Source organism: Oncorhynchus tshawytscha, linkage group LG03 (genome assembly GCF_018296145.1).
Source record: "Oncorhynchus tshawytscha isolate Ot180627B linkage group LG03, Otsh_v2.0, whole genome shotgun sequence".
In the NCBI taxonomy this organism is placed as follows: Eukaryota; Metazoa; Chordata; class Actinopteri; order Salmoniformes; family Salmonidae; genus Oncorhynchus; species Oncorhynchus tshawytscha.
In genome coordinates, this window is record NC_056431.1 from 7,490,679 (window position 1) to 7,515,563 (window position 24,885).

Here is a 24,885-nt window from a genome sequence, read left to right on the forward strand (position 1 = left end):
CTTCCCCGATTGCCCAGGAAGAGTCTTGATGGTTCACCAGGCATAATGGGACCCATGTCATCCAAAACGTTGATTCAAGTTTGCCAACAATCATTTGGATACATCTGAATGATCATCAACATTTTGGAAGAATGTTCTATGTATACCTTTTTGGACGAGATGGGTCCCATTATGCCTGGCGAAAACCAAACACTGCATTCCACAGTAAGATCCTCATACCAATGGTCAAGCATGATAGCGGTAGTGAGATGGTTTGGAGATGCTTTGGTGCCTCAGGATCTGAACGACTTGCCTTAACAGAGGGAACCATGAATTCTGCTCTGTATCAGAGAATTCTACAGGAGAATATCAGGGCATCTGGCTGTGAGCTGAAGCTGAAGCGCAGCTGGGTCATGTAGCAAGACAATGTTGCAGAACACAATTTGATGTTTTGGGATGGCCTAGGGAAGCGTTTGGTTGGAGTCATTGCAGCTAAAGGTGGCACAACCAGTTATTGAGTGTAAAGGAGCAATTACTTTTTCACACAGGGGAATTGGGTGCTGCAATTAAAAAAATTAAATAAGTATCAATTTATTTTGTTATTTGTAAACTCGGGTTCCCTTTTTCTAAAATTGGGTTTCGGTTGAAGATCTGATAACATTCAATATCAAAACTATGCAAAAATATAGAAAATCAGAAAGGGGGCAAATACTTTTCATGGCTCTGTAAGTGTTTTCTTGACAGGTTCAATGGGAACAGTGTCTTATGAGCACACATTGCCTCAGCCACTGTGGATGGATCATGAGTTTCGACAGCATCAGAGGACCTATCCCCGGCCTCATTGGCCATGTACCATCCAGCCTTCTCCCAGGACCTGTATAGGAAAGACAGAGTTGATCAGATTTACAGTAAACCATGAAAACACCCCTGTGTGTCAACAAAAAACACAGTGGGAAAAATGTATGTGGGCATACCAGGGCGTGGGTAGTTGGGTAGGTGTGTGTGTGTGTGTGTGTGTTCTGGTGACAGGTAGGGTGGGTAGGTACATTTGCACCACCTGACTCCAGCACCATTACATGACCCTGAATAAATATTTGCTGATTGAGAGGAGACTGTGACTGTGCAGTATCGACATGTTTGGATTTATCAAGAAGTCTGGACAGTCATTTGGTTCATAGGAAAGTGTCCCGTTCATATCTGATCCGTGGTGTTTGATAAGTGGCAGAACTATGGACCATCCTCTGGTGTTGGTTCTCATCCTGGTGCTGCTCAACTTCAATACAGGTACGTTGGACGATAAGCTCGTTCTGGAAATATATTGATGCTTATTTGTGCAATAAGTCACACACGCTTTGTTAGATAAGTAACAGGTTGTTCAAATGTCTCTGTTTGGTTGATGCACTTCAGTCAAACAGTATCAAGTCAGAAAGATGGAGGTTTCTATTTATCTGACATTGAAAACCAACTAATGTCTAGAGTAGACATTAGAGATAGATGCTAGGTCAAGTTGTAAATTGTGCGTTCAACTTGAAGACACTAATTTGTAAACAAAAGCTTATATTTCTGTTAAAGTGACATAGTCTGAAGATTTGATTAATTTCAATTAAAATATTTAAAGGACTTTAAATAATTTTGTACTGATTAATAATATCTCAAAATATGAACTAAACTCATCAATCCATCCTCTTCTAGATGTCTCTGGCCAGGTGGTGGTTCCCTCGATGAACCCCTTAGCTGTGGGCAGTAATGTCACACTGAACCTAGTTCCCGAAAGCTCCATCAACATAGGGACCTGGTCATATGAAACTACAACCATTGTACTTTTCTATCCTGGTGGCAGTATTGTGAGTACAAGTTATCAAGACAGAGTCTCATTCAACCGCTCCTCCGCAGAGCTGTCCATAAGCTCTCTCCAACTCAACGACTCAGGTTTGTATACCGTGCAGAGAATGGAGCCAGTCCTGACCGCTGTGGTGACCTTGTCTGTCCAGGGTAAGGAACTGACCTCTGCCTGTCTGTTTATCTTTCTATGATGGTAGACTCCCTCTCAATGGTGCACAGTCACTTCCTCGCAAACATGCTCACCTGCACACTTACTTGCCCATTCACATACTTACTTGCATGCAGGTTCACATGCAAACATGCTTGCACATCAGAGGAGGCTGACAAGGGAAGGACAGCTAATAATAATGGCTGGAATTGAGTGTAATGAAGTGAATGGAATGGTATCAAACATATGAAAACCATGTTTTTGATACCACTCCATTCCAGCCATTATTATGAGCCGTTCTCCCCTCAGCAGCCTCCACTGATGCAAATACATTATCTATCAATGATTAATCTCTGTCATAATAATAAAAGTAATTTTCCTGACATGGAAAGCTAACTCTTAAAAATGTCTATGTTTTCTGAACCTATAGTGAAGTTGACCTTCATAATTAATACCTTATACAGATCAGAGTATGAGCAAACTGTTCTTTTCAATTTCAGATAAGACGTACACAATACATTTTACGTTTTCAAAGTCACTAAGGGTTTAACAGGGCTCAATCACGAAACCTGGTCTTTATGATAAGTAAACAAAATAGCATATTTACATTGATTTCCAAAACAAGTGTTACACTGTGAAAGAAATAGCAACTATATGGTTGTAATTCAGTAACACACACAAAAAACCTTTCTTGAGACACATCCATCTTATCTTGACTGCCATCTACTCTCTCACCCACAGAGCCCATTTCAAATGTGACTCTAAGAGCCAACGCCACTGATCTAGTGGAATTAAACGACACTGCCATTTTCACCTGCTCCGTCTCCTCTGGCACCTCCCTCTCCTACCGCTGGATGAATGGCAGCTCAGAGGTTGCAGCCAGTGACCGAGTTTGGCTTGGTGTTGGGAACAGCACTCTCTCCATAGTCAGTGTGACACGATACGATGAAGGGCCGTTCAGATGTGAGGTCATCAATGGAATCAGCAATGGCACCAGCCAGCCCATTGGCCTCAATGTTAGATGTGAGTATCAGAGTATGCAGTACACATGAGTCATACACAACAGACATGGATTGTACCTTGTCATTGAGAGCCAGCATTATATGCAATGATGTAATATGCCTATTTTCATCCCAAATCATTCCTCCGTGTCCACATGATCCAGGTCATTATTTGCATGGATCATGAGTACACTGTGTTTAGTTCCTCAGCCTGCACAACAGAGCAGGACGGAAACATATTCTAGGTAATGTTTACCCAACACTTCATTGTTATTTGTTCCTCCCATAGATGGCCCAAGTAAACTCACCATGATGGTAGTTCCTGAGATGATCATAGGACATACAGCCTACATGATGGGCTCTGTCATCACTCTGTCCTGCTCCGCTCAGTCCAAACCCGCTGTGTCCTACAAGTGGAGGTTTAATTGGGTGTTCCTCAACGAGCAAAGTCCACAGCTGAGCCTGCAGAACACCAGGGAGAACCAGACAGGAAGTTACACCTGCTTAGCCCACAACAATGTCACACTCCGATACGCCACCATGACCACAATGATAAAGATCGTGGGTGAGGCAACATTCATCGTTACGAAATGTCGTATAGTTGGTAGTGAATATTTGATTATTGATGGTTATGAATACAAAGTTATATAATGGTATTTTTCCCACCGATCGAGTGAAGTACTCTTCCTCTTCTTTTCACCATAGAGCCGATATCAGCGGTTTCATTGAACCGTGATGGGAAGCCACCAATACTGGATCAGTCGTTCACTCTGCGGTGTGAGGTGACTGGACCTATAGACTACATTCACTGGTTGATTAACGGCCAGGTCATCTCCCAAAACAACAGAACATTCTTCTCTACGGACAACAAGACAATGGTTATCAACCCAATCCAGTTTTCTGACAGTGGAGAATATCTCTGTGAGGCCTTTAATGCTGTCAGTAACAAGACCAGCATGACATACACGCTTGTGGTGAACTGTGAGTATTACAAGAGCTGGTCATCTTTGTCTGATAAAACCAATTCAGTGGCCTTATAGTTGGAGTATCCGCCCTGAGATTAGAAGGTTGGGAGCTTGCAGAGGTGTAAAGTACTTAAGTAAAAATACTTTAAAGTAGTACTTATGTCGTTTTTTGGGGTATTTGTACTTTACTTTACTATTTATATTTTGGACAACTTTTACTCCACTACAATCCTAAATAAAATTATGTACTTTTTACTCCTTACATTTTCCCTGACACCCGAAAGTACTTGTTACATTTTGAATGCTAAGCAGGACAGAGAAATGGTACAATTCATGCACTTATCAACAGAACATGCCTGGTCATCCCTACTGCCACTGATCTGGCGGACTAACTAAACACAAATGCCTGGTTTGTACATGATGTTTGAGTTTGCCCCTGGCTATCTGCAATATTTTTAAACAAGAAAATCGTCCCGTCTGGTTTGTTAACATATACAGTGCCTTGCGAGAGTATTCGGCCCCCTTGAACTTTGCGACCTTTTGCCACATTTCAGGCTTCAAACATAAAGATATAAAACTGTATTTTTTTGTGAAGAATCAGCAACAAGTGGGACACAATCATGAAGTGGAACGACATTTATTGGATATTTACAAACTTTTTTAACAAATCAAAAACTGAAAAATTGGGCGTGCAAAATTATTCAGCCCCGTTACTTTCAGTGCAGCAAACTCTCTCCAGAAGTTCAGTGAGGATCTCTGAATGATCCAATGTTGACCTAAATGACTAATGATGATAAATACAATCCACCTGTGTGTAATCAAGTCTCTGTATAAATGCACCTGCACAGTGATAGTCTCAGAGGTCCGTTAAAAGCGCAGAGAGCATCATGAAGAACAAGGAACACACCAGGCAGGTCCGAGATACTGTTGTGAAGAAGTTTAAAGCCGGATTTGGATACAAAAAGATTTCCCAAGCTTTAAACATCCCAAGGAGCACTGTGCAAGCGATAATATTGAAATGGTATCAGACCACTGCAAATCTACCAAGACCTGGCCGTCCCTCTAAACTTTCAGCTCATACAAGGAGAAGACTGATCAGAGATGCAGCCAAGAGGCCCATGATCACTCTGGATGAACTGCAGAGATCTACAGCTGAGGTGGGAGACTCTGTCCATAGGACAACAATCAGTTGTATATTGCACAAATCTGGCCTTTATGGAAGAGTGGCAAGAAGAAAGCCATTTCTTAAAGATATCCATAAAAAGTGTTGTTGAAAGTTTGCCACAAGCCACCTGGGAGACACACCAAACATGTGGAAGAAGGTGCTCTGGTCAGATGAAACCAAAATTGAACTTTTTGGCAACAATGCAAAACGTTATGTTTGGCGTAAAAGCAACACAGCTCATCACCCTGAACACACCATCCCCACTGTCAAACATGGTGGTAGGAGCATCATGGTTTGGGCCTGCTTTTCTTCAGCAGGGACAGGGAAGATGGTTAAAATTGATGGGAAGATGGATGGAGCCAAATACAGGACCATTCTGGAAGAAAACCTGATCGAGTCTGCAAAAGACCTGAGACTGGGACGGAGATTTGTCTTCCAACAAGACAATGATCCAAAACATAAAGCAAAATCTACAATGGAATGGTTCAAAAATAAACATATCCAGGTGTTGAATGGTCAAGTCAAAGTCCAGACCTGAATCCAATCGAGAATCTGAAAACTGCTGTTCACAAATGCTCTCCATCCAACCTCACTGAGCTCGAGCTGTTTTGCAAGGAGGAATGGGAAAAAATGTCAGTCTCTCGATGTGCAAAACTGATAGAGACATACCCCAAGCGACTTACAGCTGTAATCGCAGCAAAAGGTGGCGCTACAAAGTATTAACTTAAGGGGGCTGAATAATTTTGCACGCCCAATTTTTCAGTTTTTGATTTGTTAAAAAAGTTTGAAATATCCAATAAATGTCGTTCCACTTCATGATTGTGTCCCACTTGTTGTTGATTCTTCACAAAAAAATACAGTTTTATATCTTTATGTTTGAAGCCTGAAATGTGGCAAAAGGTCGCAAAGTTCAAGGGTGCCGAATACTTTCGCAAGGCACTGTACGTCTCTTTCATCGGTTGAAAGCTTTAATTTTTGTTAATCTAACTGCACTGTCCGATTTACAGTAGCTATTACAGCAAAAACATGAAATGCAATTGTTTGAGGACGGCGCCCCACCAAAAAAATATTTTCCATAGCACAGGTTTCAGAAATTCACAAAGAGCGATTAAATATTTACTTTATTTTTGAAAAATCTTCCTCTAATTTGTCATCCAAAGGGTCCCAGCTATAACATGTAGTGTTGTTTTGTTAGATAAAATCCTTCTTTATATCCCAAAAAGTCAGTTTAGTTGGCGCCATCGATTTGAATAATCCACTCGTTCCACATGCAGAGAAAATAATCCAAAAATCTACCCCTAAACTTTGTTTCAACAAGTCAAAATAAATGTATATTCACTCCTCAGATACCCTAAAAAGTAATCAAACTATAATATTTCTTACGGAAAGAAGAATGTTCAATAGGAAATCGATTTTAGCAGGTGCATCCTGTCTTCATGGCACGCGCAAACACGAATTTCCAAGACTGTGTCCCTGTACTAAAACTGATATTTCTTATTCGTTTTTGAAATTACAAGTCTGAAACCTTGAACATACACTGCTGACACCCTGTGGAAGCCATAGGAATTGCATCCAGGGAGTTAATTGTCAATATGACCTTTTACTTTGCATTCTAAAAGGATGGTCTCTAAAAAATAAAGAGATTCCGGTTGGTTTGTCTTTGTCTTTTACCCTACCATATCTATTGTGTTATATTTTCGTACATTAGTTTCACATTTCCAAACACTTCAAAGTGTTTTCTTTCCAATGGTACCTATTATATGCGTATCCTGGCTTCAGGGCCTGAGCAACAGGCAGTTTACTCTGGGCAGGTCATTCAGGTGGAAATTGACAAAAAAAGGGGCCTAGCCCTATGAAGTTTAAGCATATTCTAGAAATCACATTTACAATTGATACTTAAGTGGATTTAAAACCAAATACTTTTAGACTTTTACTCAAGTAGTTTTTTTACTGGGTGACTTTCACTTTAACTTGAGTATGACAATTGGGTTATTTTTCCACCACTGGGAGCTTGATCCCTGGATGAGTCATACCAACGACTGTAAGAATGGGACCCAATGTGTCTTTACTTGGCACTCAGCACTGAGGAGATATATTGGGGGTAAGGGCCTGTGAAAAACTAGTGTCCTGTCCAGGGGATGTACTTATACATCAAACTGCAACACGCAACATTAACAGGATATAGGCTCCTGCACCTATGAGCTGTTCTAAGGCTACATACTTACTATTCTTTGACAAAATAGTAAGACCATAAGGCTAACCATACTGTCTTGTTTTTAACAGTTGGACCAGAGAAACCTGATGTAACTAGTCCAGATATAGCAATGACAGGACACATCGTGACCTTCAACTGCTCTGCCTCCTCTCAGCCTCCCAGCCAGTTCAGCTGGTTCCTCAATGGCTCCCCGGTGGAGACTGGCTCAGTGTATGAGACTGGCCCACTGACCTTAGCCAGTCATGGGGAGTACACCTGTGTGGCCTTCAACAACATCACTGACAGAAACAGCACTGCCTCCAAGATGCTCACCATCATTGGTGAGTCAGTAACTGCTTCTTAAAATCAAGGGACTAAAACTTGCTTTACTTTGTTTGTGTTAATTTGGTTTTAGACACAGCCCAAGTGCTGTTGAACCTACAGAATAATGAGATGGAAGTTGAGATATAAAGTGCTGAAAAAACATTTGATCTGCTTTCCACAGCACCTGTGACCATGACCATGGTGAAAGTCATTGGAGCCCAGCCAATACTGAATGAGAGATTCTCTCTGACCTGTGAGACCGCTGGAACGGTTTACTCCATTCAGTGGATGAGGAACGGCTGGCCTCTGTATGCTGACAACAGAACAGACTTCTCTATGAACAACAATACACTGATCTTCAACTATGTCCAGGATTCTGACATCGGAGACTATCAATGTTCTGCTTCCAACCCCCTCAGCAACATGACCAGCTCAAACTACAGACTGATCGTCAACTGTGAGTACATTCATAGAAAAAGGGGTTCCAAAAGGGTTCTGCGGCTGTCCCCATACGATAACCCTTTTGGGTTCCATGTAGAACCCTCTGTGGAAAGGGTTCTACATGGAACCCAAAACGGTTCTACCTAGAACCAAAAGGGGTTCTTCAAAGGGTTCTTCTATGGGAACAGCCAAAGGCTTAATGTAGAATCTTTGAGAACTTCCTTTTTAACCTCTTGATTCTAGCCATCCCGGATCCGGGATCGTGAATACAGCCTCAAGCTCATTACCATAACGCAACGTTAACTATTCATGAAAATCGCAAATGAAATGAAATAAATATGCTAGCTCTCAAGCTTAGCCTTTTGTTAACAACACTGTCATCTCAGATTTTCAAAATATGCTTTTCAACCATAGCAAAACAAGCATTTGTGTAAAATTATTGATAGCTAGCGTAGCATTTAGCGTTAGCATTCAGCATGCAACATTTTCACAAAAACAAGAAAAGCATTCAAATAAAATCATTTACCTTTGAAGAACTTCCGATGTTTTCAATGAGGAGACTCTCAGTTAGATAGCAAATGTTCAGTTTTTCCAAAAAGATTATTTGTTTAGGACAAATCGCTCTGTTTTGTTCATCACGTTTAGCTACGAAAAAAACCTGTATCCAGGAGTGTAATTATCCCCGCAGCTCATTAGCATAACACAACGTTAACTATTCATGAAAATCGCAAATGAAATGAAATTAATATGCTAGCTCTTAAGCTTAGCCTTTTGTTAACAACACTGTCATCTCAGATTTTCAAAATATGCTTCTCAACCATAGCAAAACAAGCATTTGTGTAACAGTATTGATAGCTAGCGTAGCATTTAGCGTTAGCATCAGCAGGCAACATTTTCACAAAAACCAGAAAAGCATTCAAATAAAATCATTTACCTTTGAAGAACTTCGGATGTTTTCAATGAGGAGACTCTCAGTTAGATAGCAAATGTTCAGTTTTTCCTGAAAGATTATTTGTTTAGGAGAAATCGCTCCATTTGGTGCGTCACGTTTGGCTACCAAAAAAAAAAGAAAATTCAGTCATCAAAACGCCAAACATTTTTCCAAATTAACTCCATAATATCGACTGAAACATGGTAAACGTTGTTTAGAAACAATCCTCAAGGTGTTTTTCACATATCTCTTCGATGATATATCGTTCGTGGAAGTGTGCGTTCTCCTCTGAATCTCATGGGAAAATGCCTCCAGTTGAAGATTACGCACCAATTTAGACAAAGGACACCGGGCGGACCCCTGGTAAATGTAGTCTCTTATGGCCAATCTTCCAATGATATGCCTACAAATACGTCACAATGCTGCAGACAACTTGGGGAAACGACAGAAAGGGCAGGCTCATTCCTGGCGCACTCACAGCCATATAAGGAGACAATGGAAAACAGAGCCTCAAAAATTCTGCTCATTTCCTGTTTGAAGTTTCATCTTGGTTTCGCCTGTAGCATGAGTTCTGTGGCACTCATAGATAATATCTTTGCAGTTTTGGAAACGTCAGACTGTTTTCTTTCCAAAGCTGTCAATTATATGCATAGTCAAGCATCTTTTCGTGACAAAATATTGTGCTTAAAACGGGCACGTTTTTTTATCCATAAATTAAAAGAGCGCCCCCTATATCCAAGAAGTTAAATATTGTAGTAAAGTCAATGTAAATGTTTCAATCCCACCTCTAACACTATTAACATATTTTGATGACTTTTGAACATCTTGCCAATAACCTCTATTGAGTGACAGTCAGATGTTGGGACTAGCTGCTTGTCTTTTGTATTATAGATGGACCAGAGATGCCTGTTATAACAGGACCAGCATTAGGAGAAACAGGACACAACCTGACCTTCAACTGCTCTGCCTCCTCTCAACCTCCCAGCCAGTTCAGCTGGTTCTTCAATGGCTCCCAGGTGGTGAATGGCTCAGTGTATGAGACTGGCCCACTGACCTTAGCCAGTCATGGGGAGTACACCTGTATGGCCTTCAACAACGTCACTGGCAGAAACAGCACTGTCTCCAAGATGCTCATTGTCATTGGTAAGACTGAGGAGTCATCCAAACGTGACTTGTACATGTAAACTTCCGGCGCCGACAGAGATGGTCGCCTCGCTTCGCGTTCCTAGGAAGCTATCCAGTATTTTGTTTTTTTACGCGTTATTTCTTACATTGGTACCCCAGGTCATCTTAGGTTTCATTTCATACAGTCGAGAAGAACTACTGAATATAAGAGCAGCGTCAACTCACCATCAGTACGACCAAGAATATGACTTTCGCAAAGCGGATCCTGTGTTCTGCCTTTCACCCAGGACAACGGAATGGATCCCAGCCGGCGACCCAAAAAAACAACTTCGTAAAAGGGGGAAACGAAGCGGTCTTCTGGTCAGACTCCGGAGACGGGCACATCGTGCACCACTCCCTAGCATTCTCCTCGCCAATGTCCAGTCTCTTGACAACAAGGTTGATGAAATCCGAGCAAGGGTAGCATTCCAGAGGGACATCAGAGACTGTAACGTTCTTTGCTTCACGGAAACATGGCTCACTGGAGAGACGCTATCGGAGTCGGTGCAGCCAGCTGGTTTCTCCACGCATCGCGCTGACAGAAACAAACATCTTTCTGGTAAGAAGAGGGGCGGGGCGTATGCTTCATGGTTAACGAGACGTGGTGTGGCCACAACAACATACAGGAACTCAAGTCCTTCTGTTCACCTGATTTAGAATTCCTCACAATCAAATGTCGACCGCATTATCTACCAAGGGAATTCTCTTCGATTATAATCACAGCCGTATATATTCCCCCCCAAGCAGACACATCGATGGCTCTGAACGAACTTTATTTGACTCTTTGCAAACTGGAATCCATATATCCTGAGGCTGCATTCATTGTAGCTGGGGATTTTAACAAGGCTAATCTGAAAACAAGACTCCCTAAATTGTATCAGCATATCGATTGCGCAACCAGGGCTGGAAAAACCTTGGATCATTGCTATTCTATCTTCCGCGGCGCATATAAGGCCCTGCCCCGCTCTCCTTTTGGAAAAGCTGACCACGACTCCATTTTGTTGATCCCTGCCTACAGACAGAAACTAAAACAAGAAGCTCCCGCGCTGAGGTCTGTTCAACGCTGGTCCGACCAATCTGATTCCACACTCCAAGACTGCTTCCATCACTTGGACTGGGATATGTTTCGTATTGCATCAAACAACAACATTGACGAATACGCTGATTCGGTGAGCGAGTTCATTAGAACGTGCGTTGAAGATGCCGTTCCCATAGCAACGATTAAAACATTACCAAACCAGAAACCGTGGATTGATGGCAGCATTCGCGTGAAACTGAAAGCGCGAACCACTGCTTTTAATCAGGGCAAGGTGACCGGAAACATGACCGAATACAAACAGTGTAGCTATTCCCTCCGCAAGGCAATCAAACAAGCTAAGCGTCAGTATAGAGACAAAGTAGAATCTCAATTCAACGGCTCAGACACAAGAGGTATGTGGCAGGGTCTACAGTCAATCACGGATTACAAAAAGAAAACCAGCCCCGTCACGGACCAGGATGTCTTGCTCCCAGGCAGACTAAATAACTTTTTTGCCCGCTTTGAGGACAATACAGTGCCACTGACACGGCCCGCAACCAAAACATGCGGACTCTCCTTTACTGAAGCCGACGTGAGGAAAACATTTAAACGTGTCAACCCTCGCAAGGCTGCAGGCCCAGACGGCATCCCCAGCCGCGCCCTCAGAGCATGCGCAGACCAGCTGGCTGGTGTGTTTACGGACATATTCAATCAATCCCTATCCCAGTCTGTTGTTCCCACATGCTTCAAGAGGGCAACCATTGTTCCTGTTCCCAAGAAAGCTAAGGTAACTGAGCTAAACGACTACCGCCCCGTGGCACTCACTTCCGTCATCATGAAGTGCTTTGAGAGACTAGTCAAGGACCATATCACCTCCACCCTACCTGACACCCTAGACACACTCCAATTTGCTTACCGCCCAAATAGGTCCACAGACGATGCAATCTCAACCACACTGCACACTGCCCTAACCCATCTGGACAAGAGGAATACCTATGTGAGAATGCTGTTCATCGACTACAGCTCGGCATTTAACACCATAGTGCCCTCCAAGCTCGTCATCAAGCTCGAGACCCTGGGTCTCGACCCCGCCCTGTGCAACTGGGTACTGGACTTCCTGATGGGCCGCACCCAGGTGGTGAGGGTAGGCAACAACATCTCCACCCCGCTGATCCTCAACACTGGGGCCCCACAAGGGTGCGTTCTGAGCCCTCTCCTGTACTCCCTGTTCACCCACGACTGCGTGGCCACGCACGCCTCCAACTCAATCATCAAATTTGCGGACGACACAACAGTGGTAGGCTTGATTATCAACAACGACGAGACGGCCTACAGGGAGGAGGCGAGGGTCCTCGGAGTGTGGTGTCAGGAAAAATAACCTCACACTCAACGTCAACAAAACTAAGGAGATGATTGTGGACTTCAGGAAACAGCAGAGGGAACACCCCCCTATCCACATCGATGGAACAGTAGTGGAGAGGGTAGTAAGTTTTAAGTTCCTCGGCGTACACATCACAGACAAACTGAATTGGTCCACCCACACAGACAGCATCGTGAAGAAGGCACAACAGCGCCTCTTCAACCTCAGGAGGCTGAAGAAATTCGGCATTGTCACCATAAGCACTCACAAACTTCTACAGATGCACAATCGAGAGCATCCTGTCGGGCTGTATCACCGCCTGGTACGGCAACTGCTCCGCCCACAACCGTAAGGCTCTCCAGAGGGTAGTGAGGTCTGCACAACGCATCACCGGGGGGAAACTACCTGCCCTCCAGGACCTACACCACCCGATGTCACAGGAAGGCCATAAAGATCATCAAGGACAACAACCACCCGAGCCACTGCCTGTTCACCCCGCTATCATCCAGAAGGCGAGGTCAGTACAGGTGCATCAAAGCTGGGACCGAGAGACTGAAAAACAGCTTCTATCTCAAGGCCATCAGACTGTTAAACAGCCACCACTAACATTGAGTGGCTGCTGCCAACACACTGACTCAACTCCAGCCACTTTAATAATGGGAATTGATGGGAAATGATGTAAAATATATCACTAGCCACTTTAAACAATGCTACCTAATATAATGTTTACATACCCTACATTATTCATCTCATATGTATACGTATATACTGTACTCTATATCATCTACTGCATCTTTATGTAATACATGTATCACTAGCCACTTTAACTATGCCACTTTGTTTACATAGTCATCTCATATGTATATACTGTACTCAATACCATCTACTGTATCTTGCCTATGCCGCTCTGTACCATCACTCATTCATATATCTTTATGTACATATTCTTTATCCCCTTACACTTGTGCCTATAAGGTAGTAGTTTTGGAATTGTTAGCTAGATTACTTGTTGGTTATTACTGCATTGTCGGAACTAGAAGCACAAGCATTTCGCTACGCTCGCATTAACATCTGCATGTGACAAATAAAATTTTATTTTATTTTATTTTATTAGATATAGGCCATTCAACATACAGTGATTGTGATTTTAGTCAATATTATTGTGACACTGATGTTTTCTTCACAGAACCTGTAACCATGGCCATGGTGAAAGTCATGGGTGCCCAACCAATAGCAGACAACATGTTTACTCTGACGTGTGAGACCACTGGAACCATTTACTCCATTCACTGGATGAGGAACAATTGGCCTCTGTATGCTGATAACAGAACATACTTCTCTATGAACAACAATACACTGACCTTCAACTATGTCCAGGATTCTGACATCGGAGACTATCAATGTTCTGCTTCCAACCCCCTCAGCAACATGACCAGCTCAAACTACAGACTGATCGTCAACTGTGAGTACATTCATAGAAAAAAGGGTTCCAAAAGGGTTCTGCGGCTGTCCCCATACGATAACCCTTTTGGGTTCCATGTAGAACCCTCTGTGGAAAGGGTTCTACATGGAACCCAAAACGGTTCTACCTAGAACCAAAATGGGTTATTCAAAGGGTTCTTCTATGGGAACAGCCAAAGAACCCATTTATGGTTTTAGATTGCACATTTTTGTCTAAGAGTGTAGTTCACAAATGCTATAAAGTTCAACTTTAACCCCAAGGCTTAATGTGGAATCTTTGAGAATTTCCTTTATAAATATTGTAGTAAGGTCAATGTAAATGTTTCAATCCCACCTCTAACACTATTAACATATTTTGATGACTTTTGAACATCTTGCCAATAACCTCTATTGAGTGACAGTCAGATGTTGGGACTAGCTGCTTGTCTTTTGTATTATAGATGGACCAGAGATGCCTGTTATAACAGGACCAGCATTAGGAGAAACAGGACACAACCTGACCTTCAACTGCTCTGCCTCCTCTCAACCTCCCAGCCAGTTCAGCTGGTTCTTCAATGGCTCCCAGGTGGTGACTGGCTCAGTGTATGAGACTGGCCCACTGACCTTAGCCAGTCATGGGGAGTACACCTGTATGGCCTTCAACAACGTCACTGGCAGAAACAGCACTGTCTCCAAGATGCTCATTGTCATTGGTAAGACTGAGGAGTCATCCAAACGTAACTTGTACATGTAGATATAGGCCATTCAACATACAGTGATTGTGATTTTTGTCAATATTATTGTGACACTGATGTTTTCTTCACAGAACCTGTAACCATGGCCATGGTGAAAGTCATGGGTGCCCAGCCAGTAGCAGACAACATGTTTACTCTGACGTGTGAGACCACTGGAACCATTTACTCCATTCACTGGATGAAGAACAGCTGGCCTCTATATGCTGATAACAGAACAGACTTCTCTATGAACAACAATACACTTACCTTCAACTCTGTCCAGGATTCTGACAACGGAGACTATCAGTGTTCTGCCTACAACCCCCTCAGCAACATGACCAGCACAGAATACAGACTGATCGTCAACTGTGAGTAGTTATTATTGCCCAAAGCCAAACGTATCGGCAAATGTAATTCTAAATTTGACCTATAATGAAGGCAGGATGGAATTTATAATAATGGAATAGGGGTAGGTTTTGATCCCACTTCTGGCACCAATGTAATAAAGCCAAGGGGATGGTTGGGTTTTGCAGGGGTCAAACCACGGTAAATGCACTAATGGCAGTTCCAATAACTAATGTCATTCAATATCTTCATTGTCTTGTGTTTCCCAGATGGTCCAGAGAGACCTGTTATCATGAGTTCGGACATAGCGATGACAGGATACATCGTGACCTTCAACTGCTCTGCCTCCTCTCAGCCTCCCAGCCAGTTTAGCTGGTTCTTCAATGGCTCCCAGGTGGTGACTGGCTCAGTGTATGAGACTGACCCACTGACCTTAGCCAGTCATGGGGAGTACACCTGTGTGGCCTTCAACAACATCACTGACAGAAACAGCACTGCCTCCAAGATGCTCACCATCATTGGTGAGTCAGTAACTGCTTCTTAAAATCAAGGGACTAAAACTTGCTTTACTTTGTTTGTGTTAATTTGGTTTTAGACACAGCCCAAGTGCTGTTGAACCTACAGAATAATGAGATGGAAGTTGAGATATAAAGTGCTGAAAAAACATTTGATCTGCTTTCCACAGCACCTGTGACCATGACCATGGTGAAAGTCATTGGAGCCCAGCCAATACTGAATGAGAGATTCTCTCTGACCTGTGAGACCGCTGGAACGGTTTACTCCATTCAGTGGATGAGGAACGGCTGGCCTCTGTATGCTGACAACAGAACAGACTTCTCTATGAACAACAATACACTGACCTTCAACTATGTCCAGGATTCTGACATCGGAGACTATCAATGTTCTGCTTCCAACCCCCTCAGCAACATGACCAGCTCAAACTACAGACTGATTGTCAACTGTGAGTACATTCATAGAAAAAAGGGTTCCAAAAGGGTTCTGCGGCTGTCCCCATACGATAACCCTTTTGGGTTCCATGTAGAACCCTCTGTGGAATGGGTTCTACATGGAATCCAAAACGGTTCTACCTAGAACCAAAATGGGTTCTTCAAAGGGTTCTTCTATGGGAACAGCCAAAGAACCCATTTATGGTTTTAGATTGCACATTTTTGTCTAAGAGTGTAGTTCACAAATGCTATAAAGTTCAACTTTAACCCCAAGGCTTAATGTGGGATGTTTGAGAACTTCCTTTTTAAATATTGTAGTAAAGTCAATGTAAATGTTTCAATCCCACCTCTAACACTATTAACATATTTTGATGACTTTTGAACGTCTTGCCAATAACCTCTATTGAGTGACAGTCAGATGTTGGGACTAGCTGCTTGTCTTTTGTATTATAGATGGACCAGAGATGCCTGTTATAACAGGACCAGCATTAGGAGAAACAGGACACAACCTGACCTTCAACTGCTCTGCCTCCTCTCAGCCTCCCAGCCAGTTCAGCTGGTTCTTCAATGGCTCCCAGGTGGCGACTGGCTCAGTGTATGAGACTGGCCCACTGACCTTAGCCAGTCATGGGGAGTACACCTGTATGGCCTTCAACAACGTCACTGGCAGAAACAGCACTGTCTCCAAGATGCTCATTGTCATTGGTAAGACTGAGGAGTCATCCAAACGTAACTTGTACATGTAAACTTCCGGCGCCGACAGAGATGGCCGCCTCGCTTCGCGTTCCTAGGAAGCTATGCAGTTTTTTGTTTTTTTACGCGTTATTTCTTACATTGGTACCCCAGGTCATCTTAGGTTTCATTTCATACAGTCGAGAAGAACTACTGAATATAAGAGCAGCGTCAACTCACCATCAGTACGACCAAGAATATGACTTTCGCAAAGCGGATCCTGTGTTCTGCCTTTCACCCAGGACAACGGAATGGATCCCAGCCGGCGACCCAAAAAAACAACTTCGTAAAAGGGGGAAACGAAGCGGTCTTCTGGTCAGACTCCGGAGACGGGCACATCGTGCACCACTCCCTAGCATTCTCCTCGCCAATGTCCAGTCTCTTGACAACAAGGTTGATGAAATCCGAGCAAGGGTAGCATTCCAGAGGGACATCAGAGACTGTAACGTTCTTTGCTTCACGGAAACATGGCTCACTGGAGAGACGCTATCGGAGTCGGTGCAGCCAGCTGGTTTCTCCACGCATCGCGCCGACAGAAACAAACATCTTTCTGGTAAGAAGAGGGGCGGGGGCGTATGCTTCATGGTTAACGAGACGTGGTGTGGCCACAACAACATACAGGAACTCAAGTCCTTCTGTTCACCTGATTTAGAATTCCTCACAATCAAATGTCGACCGCATTATCTACCAAGGGAATTCTCTTCGATTATAATCACAGCCGTATATATTCCCCCCCAAGCAGACACATCGATGGCTCTGAACGAACTTTATTTGACTCTTTGCAAACTGGAATCCATATATCCTGAGGCTGCATTCATTGTAGCTGGGGATTTTAACAAGGCTAATCTGAAAACAAGACTCCCTAAATTGTATCAGCATATCGATTGCGCAACCAGGGCTGGAAAAACCTTGGATCATTGCTATTCTATCTTCCGCGGCGTATATAAGGCCCTGCCCCACTCTCCTTTTGGAAAAGCTGACCACGACTCCATTTTGTTGATCCCTGCCTACAGACAGAAACTAAAACAAGAAGCTCCCGCGCTGAGGTCTGTTCAACGCTGGTCCGACCAATCTGATTCCACACTCCAAGACTGCTTCCATCACGTGGACTGGGATATGTTTCGTATTGCATCAAACAACAACATTGACGAATACGCTGATTCGGTGAGCGAGTTCATTAGAACGTGCGTTGAAGATGCCGTTCCCATAGCAACGATTAAAACATTACCAAACCAGAAACCGTGGATTGATGGCAGCATTCGCGTGAAACTGAAAGCGGGAACCACTGCTTTTAATCAGGGCAAGGTGACCGGAAACATGACCGAATACAAACAGTGTAGCTATTCCCTCCGCAAGGCAATCAATCAAGCTAAGCGTCAGTATAGAGACAAAGTAGAATCTCAATTCAACGGCTCAGACACAAGAGGTATGTGGCAGGGTCTACAGTCAATCACGGATTACAAAAAGAAAACCAGCCCCGTCACGGACCATGATGTCTTGCTCCCAGGCAGACTAAATAACTTTTTGCCCGCTTTGAGGACAATACAGTACCACTGACACGGCCCTGCAGCGGAAACATGCGGACTCTCCTTCACTGCAGCCGAGGTGAGTAAGACATTTAAACGTGTCAACGCTCGCAAGGCTGCAGGCCCAGACGGCATCCCCAGCCGCGCCCTCAGAGCATGCGCAGACCAGCTGGCTGGTGTGTTTACGGACATATTCAATCAATCCCTATCCCAGTCTGTTGTTCCCACATGCTTCAAGAGGGCAACCATTGTTCCTGTTCCCAAGAAAGCTAAGGTAACTGAGCTAAACGACTACCGCCCCGTGGCACTCACTTACGTCATCATGAAGTGCTTTGAGAGACTAGTCAAGGACCATATCACCTCCACCCTACCTGACACCCTAGACCCACTCCAATTTACTTACCGCCCAAATAGGTCCACAGACGATGCAATCTCAACCACACTGCACACTGCCCTTACCCATCTGGACAAGAGGAATACCTATGTGAGAATGCTGTTCATCGACTACAGCTCGGCATTCAACACCATAGTACCCTCCAAGCTCGTCATCAAGCTCGAGACCCTGGGTCTCGACCCCGCCCTGTGCAACTGGGTACTGGACTTCCTGACCGGCCGCCCCCAGGTGGTGAGGGTAGGCAACAACATCTCCACCCCGCTGATCCTCAACACTGGGGCCCCACAAGGGTGCGTTCTGAGCCCTCTCCTGTACTCCCTGTTCACCCACGACTGCGTGGCCACGCACGCCTCCAACTCAATCATCAAGTTTGCGGACGACACAACAGTGGTAGGCTTGATTACCAACAACGACGAGACGGCCTACAGGGAGGAGGTGAGGGCCCTCGGAGTGTGGTGTCAGGAAAAATAACCTCACACTCAACGTCAACAAAACTAAGGAGATGATTGTGGACTTCAGGAAACAGCAGAGGGAACACCCCCCTATCCACATCGATGGAACAGTAGTGGAGAGGGTAGTAAGTTTTAAGTTCCTCGGCGTACACATCACAGACAAACTGAATTGGTCCACACACACAGACAGCATCGTGAAGAAGGCACAACAGCGCCTCTTCAACCTCAGGAGGCTGAAGAAATTCGGCATTGTCACCATAAGCACTCACAAACTTCTACAGATGCACAATCGAGAGCATCCTGTCGGGCTGTATCACCGCCTGGTACGGCAACTGCTCCGCCCACAAGCGTAAGGCTCTCCAGAGGGTAGTGAGGTCTGCACAATGCATCACCGGGGGCAAACTACCTGCCCTCCAGGACCTACACCACCCGATGTCACAGGAAGGCCATAAAGATCATCAAGGACAACAACCACCCGAGCCACTGCCTGTTCACCCCGCTATCATCCAGAAGGCGAGGTCAGTACAGGTGCATCAAAGCTGGGACCGAGAGACTGAAAAACAGCTTCTATCTCAAGGCCATCAGACTGTTAAACAGCCACCACTAACATTGAGTGGCTGCTGCCAACACACTGACTCAACTCCAGCCACTTTAATAATGGGAATTGATGGGAAATGATGTAAAATATATCACTAGCCACTTTAAACAATGCTACCTAATATAATGTTTACATACCCTACATTATTCATCTCATATGTATACGTATATACTGTACTCTATATCATCTACTGCATCTTTATGTAATACATGTATCACTAGCCACTTTAACTATGCCACTTTGTTTACATACTCATCTCATATGTATATACTGTACTCAATACCATCTACTGTATCTTGCCTATGCCGCTCTGTACCATCACTCATTCATATATCTTTATGTACATATTCTTTATCCCCTTACACTTGTGCCTATAAGGTAGTAGTTTTGGAATTGTTAGCTAGATTACTTGTTGGTTATTACTGCATTGTCGGAACTAGAAGCACAAGCATTTCGCTACGCTCGCATTAACATCTGCTAACCATGTGTATGTGACAAATAAAATTTTATTTTATTTTATTAGATATAGGCCATTCAACATACAGTGATTGTGATTTTAGTCAATATTATTGTGACACTGATGTTTTCTTCACAGAACCAGTAACCATGGCCATGGTGAAAGTCATGGGTGCCCAACCAATAGCAGACAACATGTTTACTCTGACGTGTGAGACCACTGGAACCATTTACTCCATTCACTGGATGAAGAACAGCTGGCCTCTGTATGCTGATAACAGAACATACTTCTCTATGAACAACAATACACTTACCTTCAACTCTGTCCAGGATTCTGACAACGGAGACTATCAGTGTTCTGCCTACAACCCCCTCAGCAACATGACCAGCACAGAATACAGACTGATCGTCAACTGTGAGTAGTTATTATTGCCCAAAGCCAAACGTATCGGCAAATGTAATTCTAAATTTGACCTATAATGAAGGCAGGATGGAATTTATAATAATGGAATAGGGGTAGGTTTTGATCCCACTTCTGGCACCAATGTAATAAAGCCAAGGGGATGGTTGGGTTTTGCAGGGGTCAAACCACGGTAAATGCACTAATGGCAGTTCCAATAACTAATGTCATTCAATATCTTCATTGTCTTGTGTTTCCCAGATGGTCCAGAGAGACCTGTTATCATGAGTTCGGACATAGCGATGACAGGATACATCGTGACCTTCAACTGCTCTGCCTCCTCTCAGCCTCCCAGCCAGTTTAGCTGGTTCTTCAATGGCTCCCAGGTGGTGACTGGCTCAGTGTATGAGACTGACCCACTGACCTTAGCCAGTCATGGGGAGTACACCTGTGTGGCCTTCAACAACATCACTGACAGAAACAGCACTGCCTCCAAGATGCTCACCATCATTGGTGAGTCAGTAACTGCTTCTTAAAATCAAGGGACTAAAACTTGCTTTACTTTGTTTGTGTTAATTTGGTTTTAGACACAGCCCAAGTGCTGTTGAACCTACAGAATAATGAGATGGAAGTTGAGATATAAAGTGCTGAAAAAACATTTGATCTGCTTTCCACAGCACCTGTGACCATGACCATGGTGAAAGTCATTGGAGCCCAGCCAATACTGAATGAGAGATTCTCTCTGACCTGTGAGACCGCTGGAACGGTTTACTCCATTCAGTGGATGAGGAACGGCTGGCCTCTGTATGCTGACAATAGAACAGACTTCTCTATGAACAACAATACACTGACCTTCAACTATGTCCAGGATTCTGACATCGGAGACTATCAATGTTCTGCTTCCAACCCCCTCAGCAACATGACCAGCTCAAACTACAGACTGATCGTCAACTGTGAGTACATTCATTAAAAAAAGGGGTCCAAAAGGGTTCTGCGGCTGTCCCCATACGATAACCCTTTTGGGTTCCATGTAGAACCCTCTGTGGAATGGGTTCTACATGGAACCCAAAACGGTTCTACCTAGAACCAAAATGGGTTCTTCAAAGGGTTCTTCTATGGGAACAGCCAAAGAACCCATTTATGGTTTTAGATTGCACATTTTTGTCTAAGAGTGTAGTTCACAAATGCTATAAAGTTCAACTTTAACCCCAAGGCTTAATGTGGAATCTTTGAGAACTTCCTTTTTAAATATTGTAGTAAAGTCAATGTAAATGTTTCAATCCCACCTCTAACACTATTAACATATTTTGATGACTTTTGAACCTCTTGCCAATAACCTCTATTGAGTGACAGTCAGATGTTGGGACTAGCTGCTTGTCTTTTGTATTATAGATGGACCAGAGATGCCTGTTATAACAGGACCAGCATTAGGAGAAACAGGACACAACCTGACCTTCAACTGCACTGCCTCCTCTCAGCCTCCCAGCCAGTTTAGCTGGTTCTTCAATGGCTCCCAGGTGGCGGCTGGCTCAGTGTATAAGACTGGCCCACTGACCTTAGCCAGTCATGGGGAGTACACCTGTATGGCCTTCAACAACCTCACTGTCAGAAACAGCACTGTCTCCAAGATGCTCACCATCATTGGTAAGTCAGACCTCAGATTCTTTGCTCTGTTGTGTTAATTTACAATCTAGTAAGAATTACAATAGACATACTTATCATACAAAAGAGCCCAAACATTTAAAATCTTTACTCAGTGAAGAGTACAGCTAAATACATCAATGCAATACAGTGCAGTGTCCACTTAAACCTTGAGCTCTCACCCCCTCCTTCCACAAAGATGTACTTTTCCATCAGCCTGGATTTATCTGTGCTCCTCAGAGGGCTTGGGAGTACACATTCCTACAGTCCACTGCAGTCACCTAAATCAATCAACTCTTCTCATACACAGAGTTTGAACCTAACACTACTTTCAATCTCTAAAGATGTAAAAACAATCTATGCATACCAAAAGGAAATAATGATATAAAACAGGAAATATCTAAAAAAGTAACATAAAACAGTAATTTACAATCAATCAGATCGTACAACCATTTGTTTTATATATCCAACTATTGCGTCGCTGGAACTAACCATTTTATCAAATTACATATATTGATACTGTACATAAAGCAATACTCATCCTCTCTCCTCACAGAGGCTATAATGTCGGTGACGGTGAAACTAAACAAATTACCAATAGCATCTGACAACCTAACCCTGACCTGTGTTGTCACCGGGCGCTATGACACCATCTACTGGATGAAGGACAACCTGTCTCTGGTCCTGAACAACACCTTGAACTCTGACATAACCATCTCTAACAACTCTCTGCACTTCAGTCCAGTCAAGGTGTCTAACGATGGAAACTATCAGTGCGTTGCCACCAACCTCTTTGGTCCAAACACCAGCCCTAAATACCAGCTACTGGTGAACTGTAAGTACTAGCGTTTTAGTAATATTTTAAAAGATACACCTTTATATTATGTAGAAGCAGTCAGAAACCCACCACTGGTATGATGGTTAATGCTATCCGGGATACTTGGGATGTCCCTAGCTTAAAACCTAACCTTAATCCCTATCCCTACCTTAACCTTTACCTAGCCCTAACCTTAACCCTTACCTTAGCCATTTTACATTTCAACTTCAATGGGTGACGTAAATTTGGATGTCCCAAGTATCCAATTTAGACTTTTCCCAATTATGACCCCCCCTTTCTAAACCTCTTCTGTAGATGGCCCTAAGAGTGTGAATATCTCTGGCCCAGCCTCAGTGGTGATTGGCTCAGTAACCACAGTTACGCTGAAGTGCTCTGCCGACTCCCGGCCAATCAGCGAGTACGGGTGGAAATTCAACAATCAATCAGTGCTTGGGACTGGACCTATGATCGCTGTTATTGCCTCCTTGGAGAATGCAGGGGACTACACTTGTGTGGCCAAGAACCCTGTGACCAACATCTCAATGTCCAAGACCATTAGTCTGGATGTTACTGGTAAGTGAGTGGGCTGTTGCAGTAAGACCTAGGTGGGACGTACTGAGTAATTAAATGTCACAAAGTTGTTTTTATTATGTTGAATTTAATTTGGTTCTAGTTTGTGTACTTGTTTGTGCAATGATCATTTTCATGCATCATGGAAATGCAATAAAGACATCTGGTGAACTGGGGGGTACAGACAGAAATAAAAAACTTTTTTTTTTTTAATTTTATTTATTTTTTTAACTTCTCCTTTCTCTCCCAGGCCACTCAAATGCCCCTCCATTCCAGGCCAGAGTTGGTCTGATGCTAACAGCCCTGCTAGCTCTCTCTCTCTGCCTCTGATCAAGCACTGAGAGCACCACAGTAAGCACACTGCATGTCTGTCTGCTGGTTGGGAGCCAATAACTCCCTTCCCTCTACCCTCACTGACTCACATTGTTGATCTGAAAAAGGACTGGATAGGAATAAGTGGTATTGTCGATATTGTAATTGCCCCATCTTGTCACCATAGGGCTGGATTTAGTATGCTCAGCTCCTTTCCAATGCTTTTAGATTGTGAGGAGAGAGTCAACAAGAGGTCAGATGGGAGGGATCTATCCCCTTAGAATAGAACCCACCTCTACAGTATGTTTATATGTCAATCATCTCTATAAATAAAAACCAAAATCTTGAAAACTGGTCTTCAACATGGTCATTGAAGGGGCAAACATCCACTGCTCAGCTGCACTGCCTATTTATGTTTCTAATGAAATGTTCTTAGATATTCACTGCCCTTATGACTGTGACTATTGCCCTTTCTGTGTTTGATGTATGTAAACTCTGTTCAAGTACAAATTCTGGTTTATTTAACTTATAAATACCTTAAAGTTAAAATGTTTCAAACGATAATACATTTAGCTGGTGTTTATGTTTAACATGGGTTGTTATTTACATTAAATGTATAAGCTTGTAAATCCTCAGAGGAGATGCAGGCTTGTGCTATTGTCTTATATTTCCTCTTCATTAATTATTGTCTTAAATAAAGTGCTGTCTTTTCACACCTGTATTACTGAATGGTGCAATCTTGGGTGATTTCTTTATTGTCAGAATCGCTGTGAATAAATGTGGTTCTTGGGCCTCCCAAGTGGCGCAGCTGTCTAAGGCACTGCATCGCAGGCACTAGAGGCATGACCACAGACCCAGGTTCGATCCTGGGCTGTATCACAACCGGAAGTGATTTGGAGTCCCATAGGGCGGCGTACAATTGTCCCAGCGTCGTCCGGGTTAGGGGAGGGTTTGGCCAGAGGGGGAGGCTCATCGTGCTCTAGCGACTC

The 24,885-nt window shown here is 43.5% G+C and overlaps 1 protein-coding gene across 5 annotated transcripts; it reads left to right on the forward strand.

Annotated features, from left to right (window-relative positions):
* Positions 1-1,078: 1,078 nt before the first annotated feature.
* Positions 1,079-24,625, forward strand: LOC112244163 (hemicentin-1). 5 transcript variants are annotated; one of them, XM_042308944.1, is made up of 21 exons: positions 1,081-1,263; positions 1,672-1,971; positions 2,711-2,992; positions 3,260-3,535; positions 3,676-3,951; positions 7,384-7,635; positions 7,800-8,075; positions 9,882-10,133; positions 13,719-13,994; positions 14,434-14,685; positions 14,799-15,074; positions 15,321-15,572; positions 15,737-16,012; positions 16,452-16,703; positions 20,296-20,571; positions 20,818-21,069; positions 21,234-21,509; positions 21,949-22,200; positions 22,754-23,032; positions 23,330-23,587; positions 23,835-24,625. In XM_042308944.1, exons 1-21 carry the CDS (start codon positions 1,209-1,211, stop codon positions 23,912-23,914), a joined length of 5,226 nt encoding a protein of 1,741 aa, XP_042164878.1. In that variant the 5' UTR covers positions 1,081-1,208; the 3' UTR covers positions 23,915-24,625. The 5 variants fall into 5 exon arrangements, with proteins under 5 accessions (XP_042164887.1, XP_042164886.1, XP_042164884.1 ...); XM_042308953.1 differs by lacking the exons at positions 20,818-21,069; positions 21,234-21,509 and having other exon boundaries at positions 1,079-1,263; XM_042308952.1 differs by lacking the exons at positions 15,321-15,572; positions 15,737-16,012 and having other exon boundaries at positions 1,079-1,263.
* Positions 24,626-24,885: the final 260 nt, after the last annotated feature.

Excerpts from the sequence above, each read along its gene's own strand:
- LOC112244163 (XM_042308944.1), top strand. The coding sequence starts at position 1,209 with ATGGACCATCCTCTGGTGTTGGTTCTCATCCTGGTGCTGCTCAACTTC. Across the intron at positions 1,972-2,710 it reads GGTGACCTTGTCTGTCCAGG|AGCCCATTTCAAATGTGACT; the intron begins GTAAGGAACTGA and ends TCTCACCCACAG. Across the intron at positions 3,536-3,675 it reads CACAATGATAAAGATCGTGG|AGCCGATATCAGCGGTTTCA; the intron begins GTGAGGCAACAT and ends TTTTCACCATAG.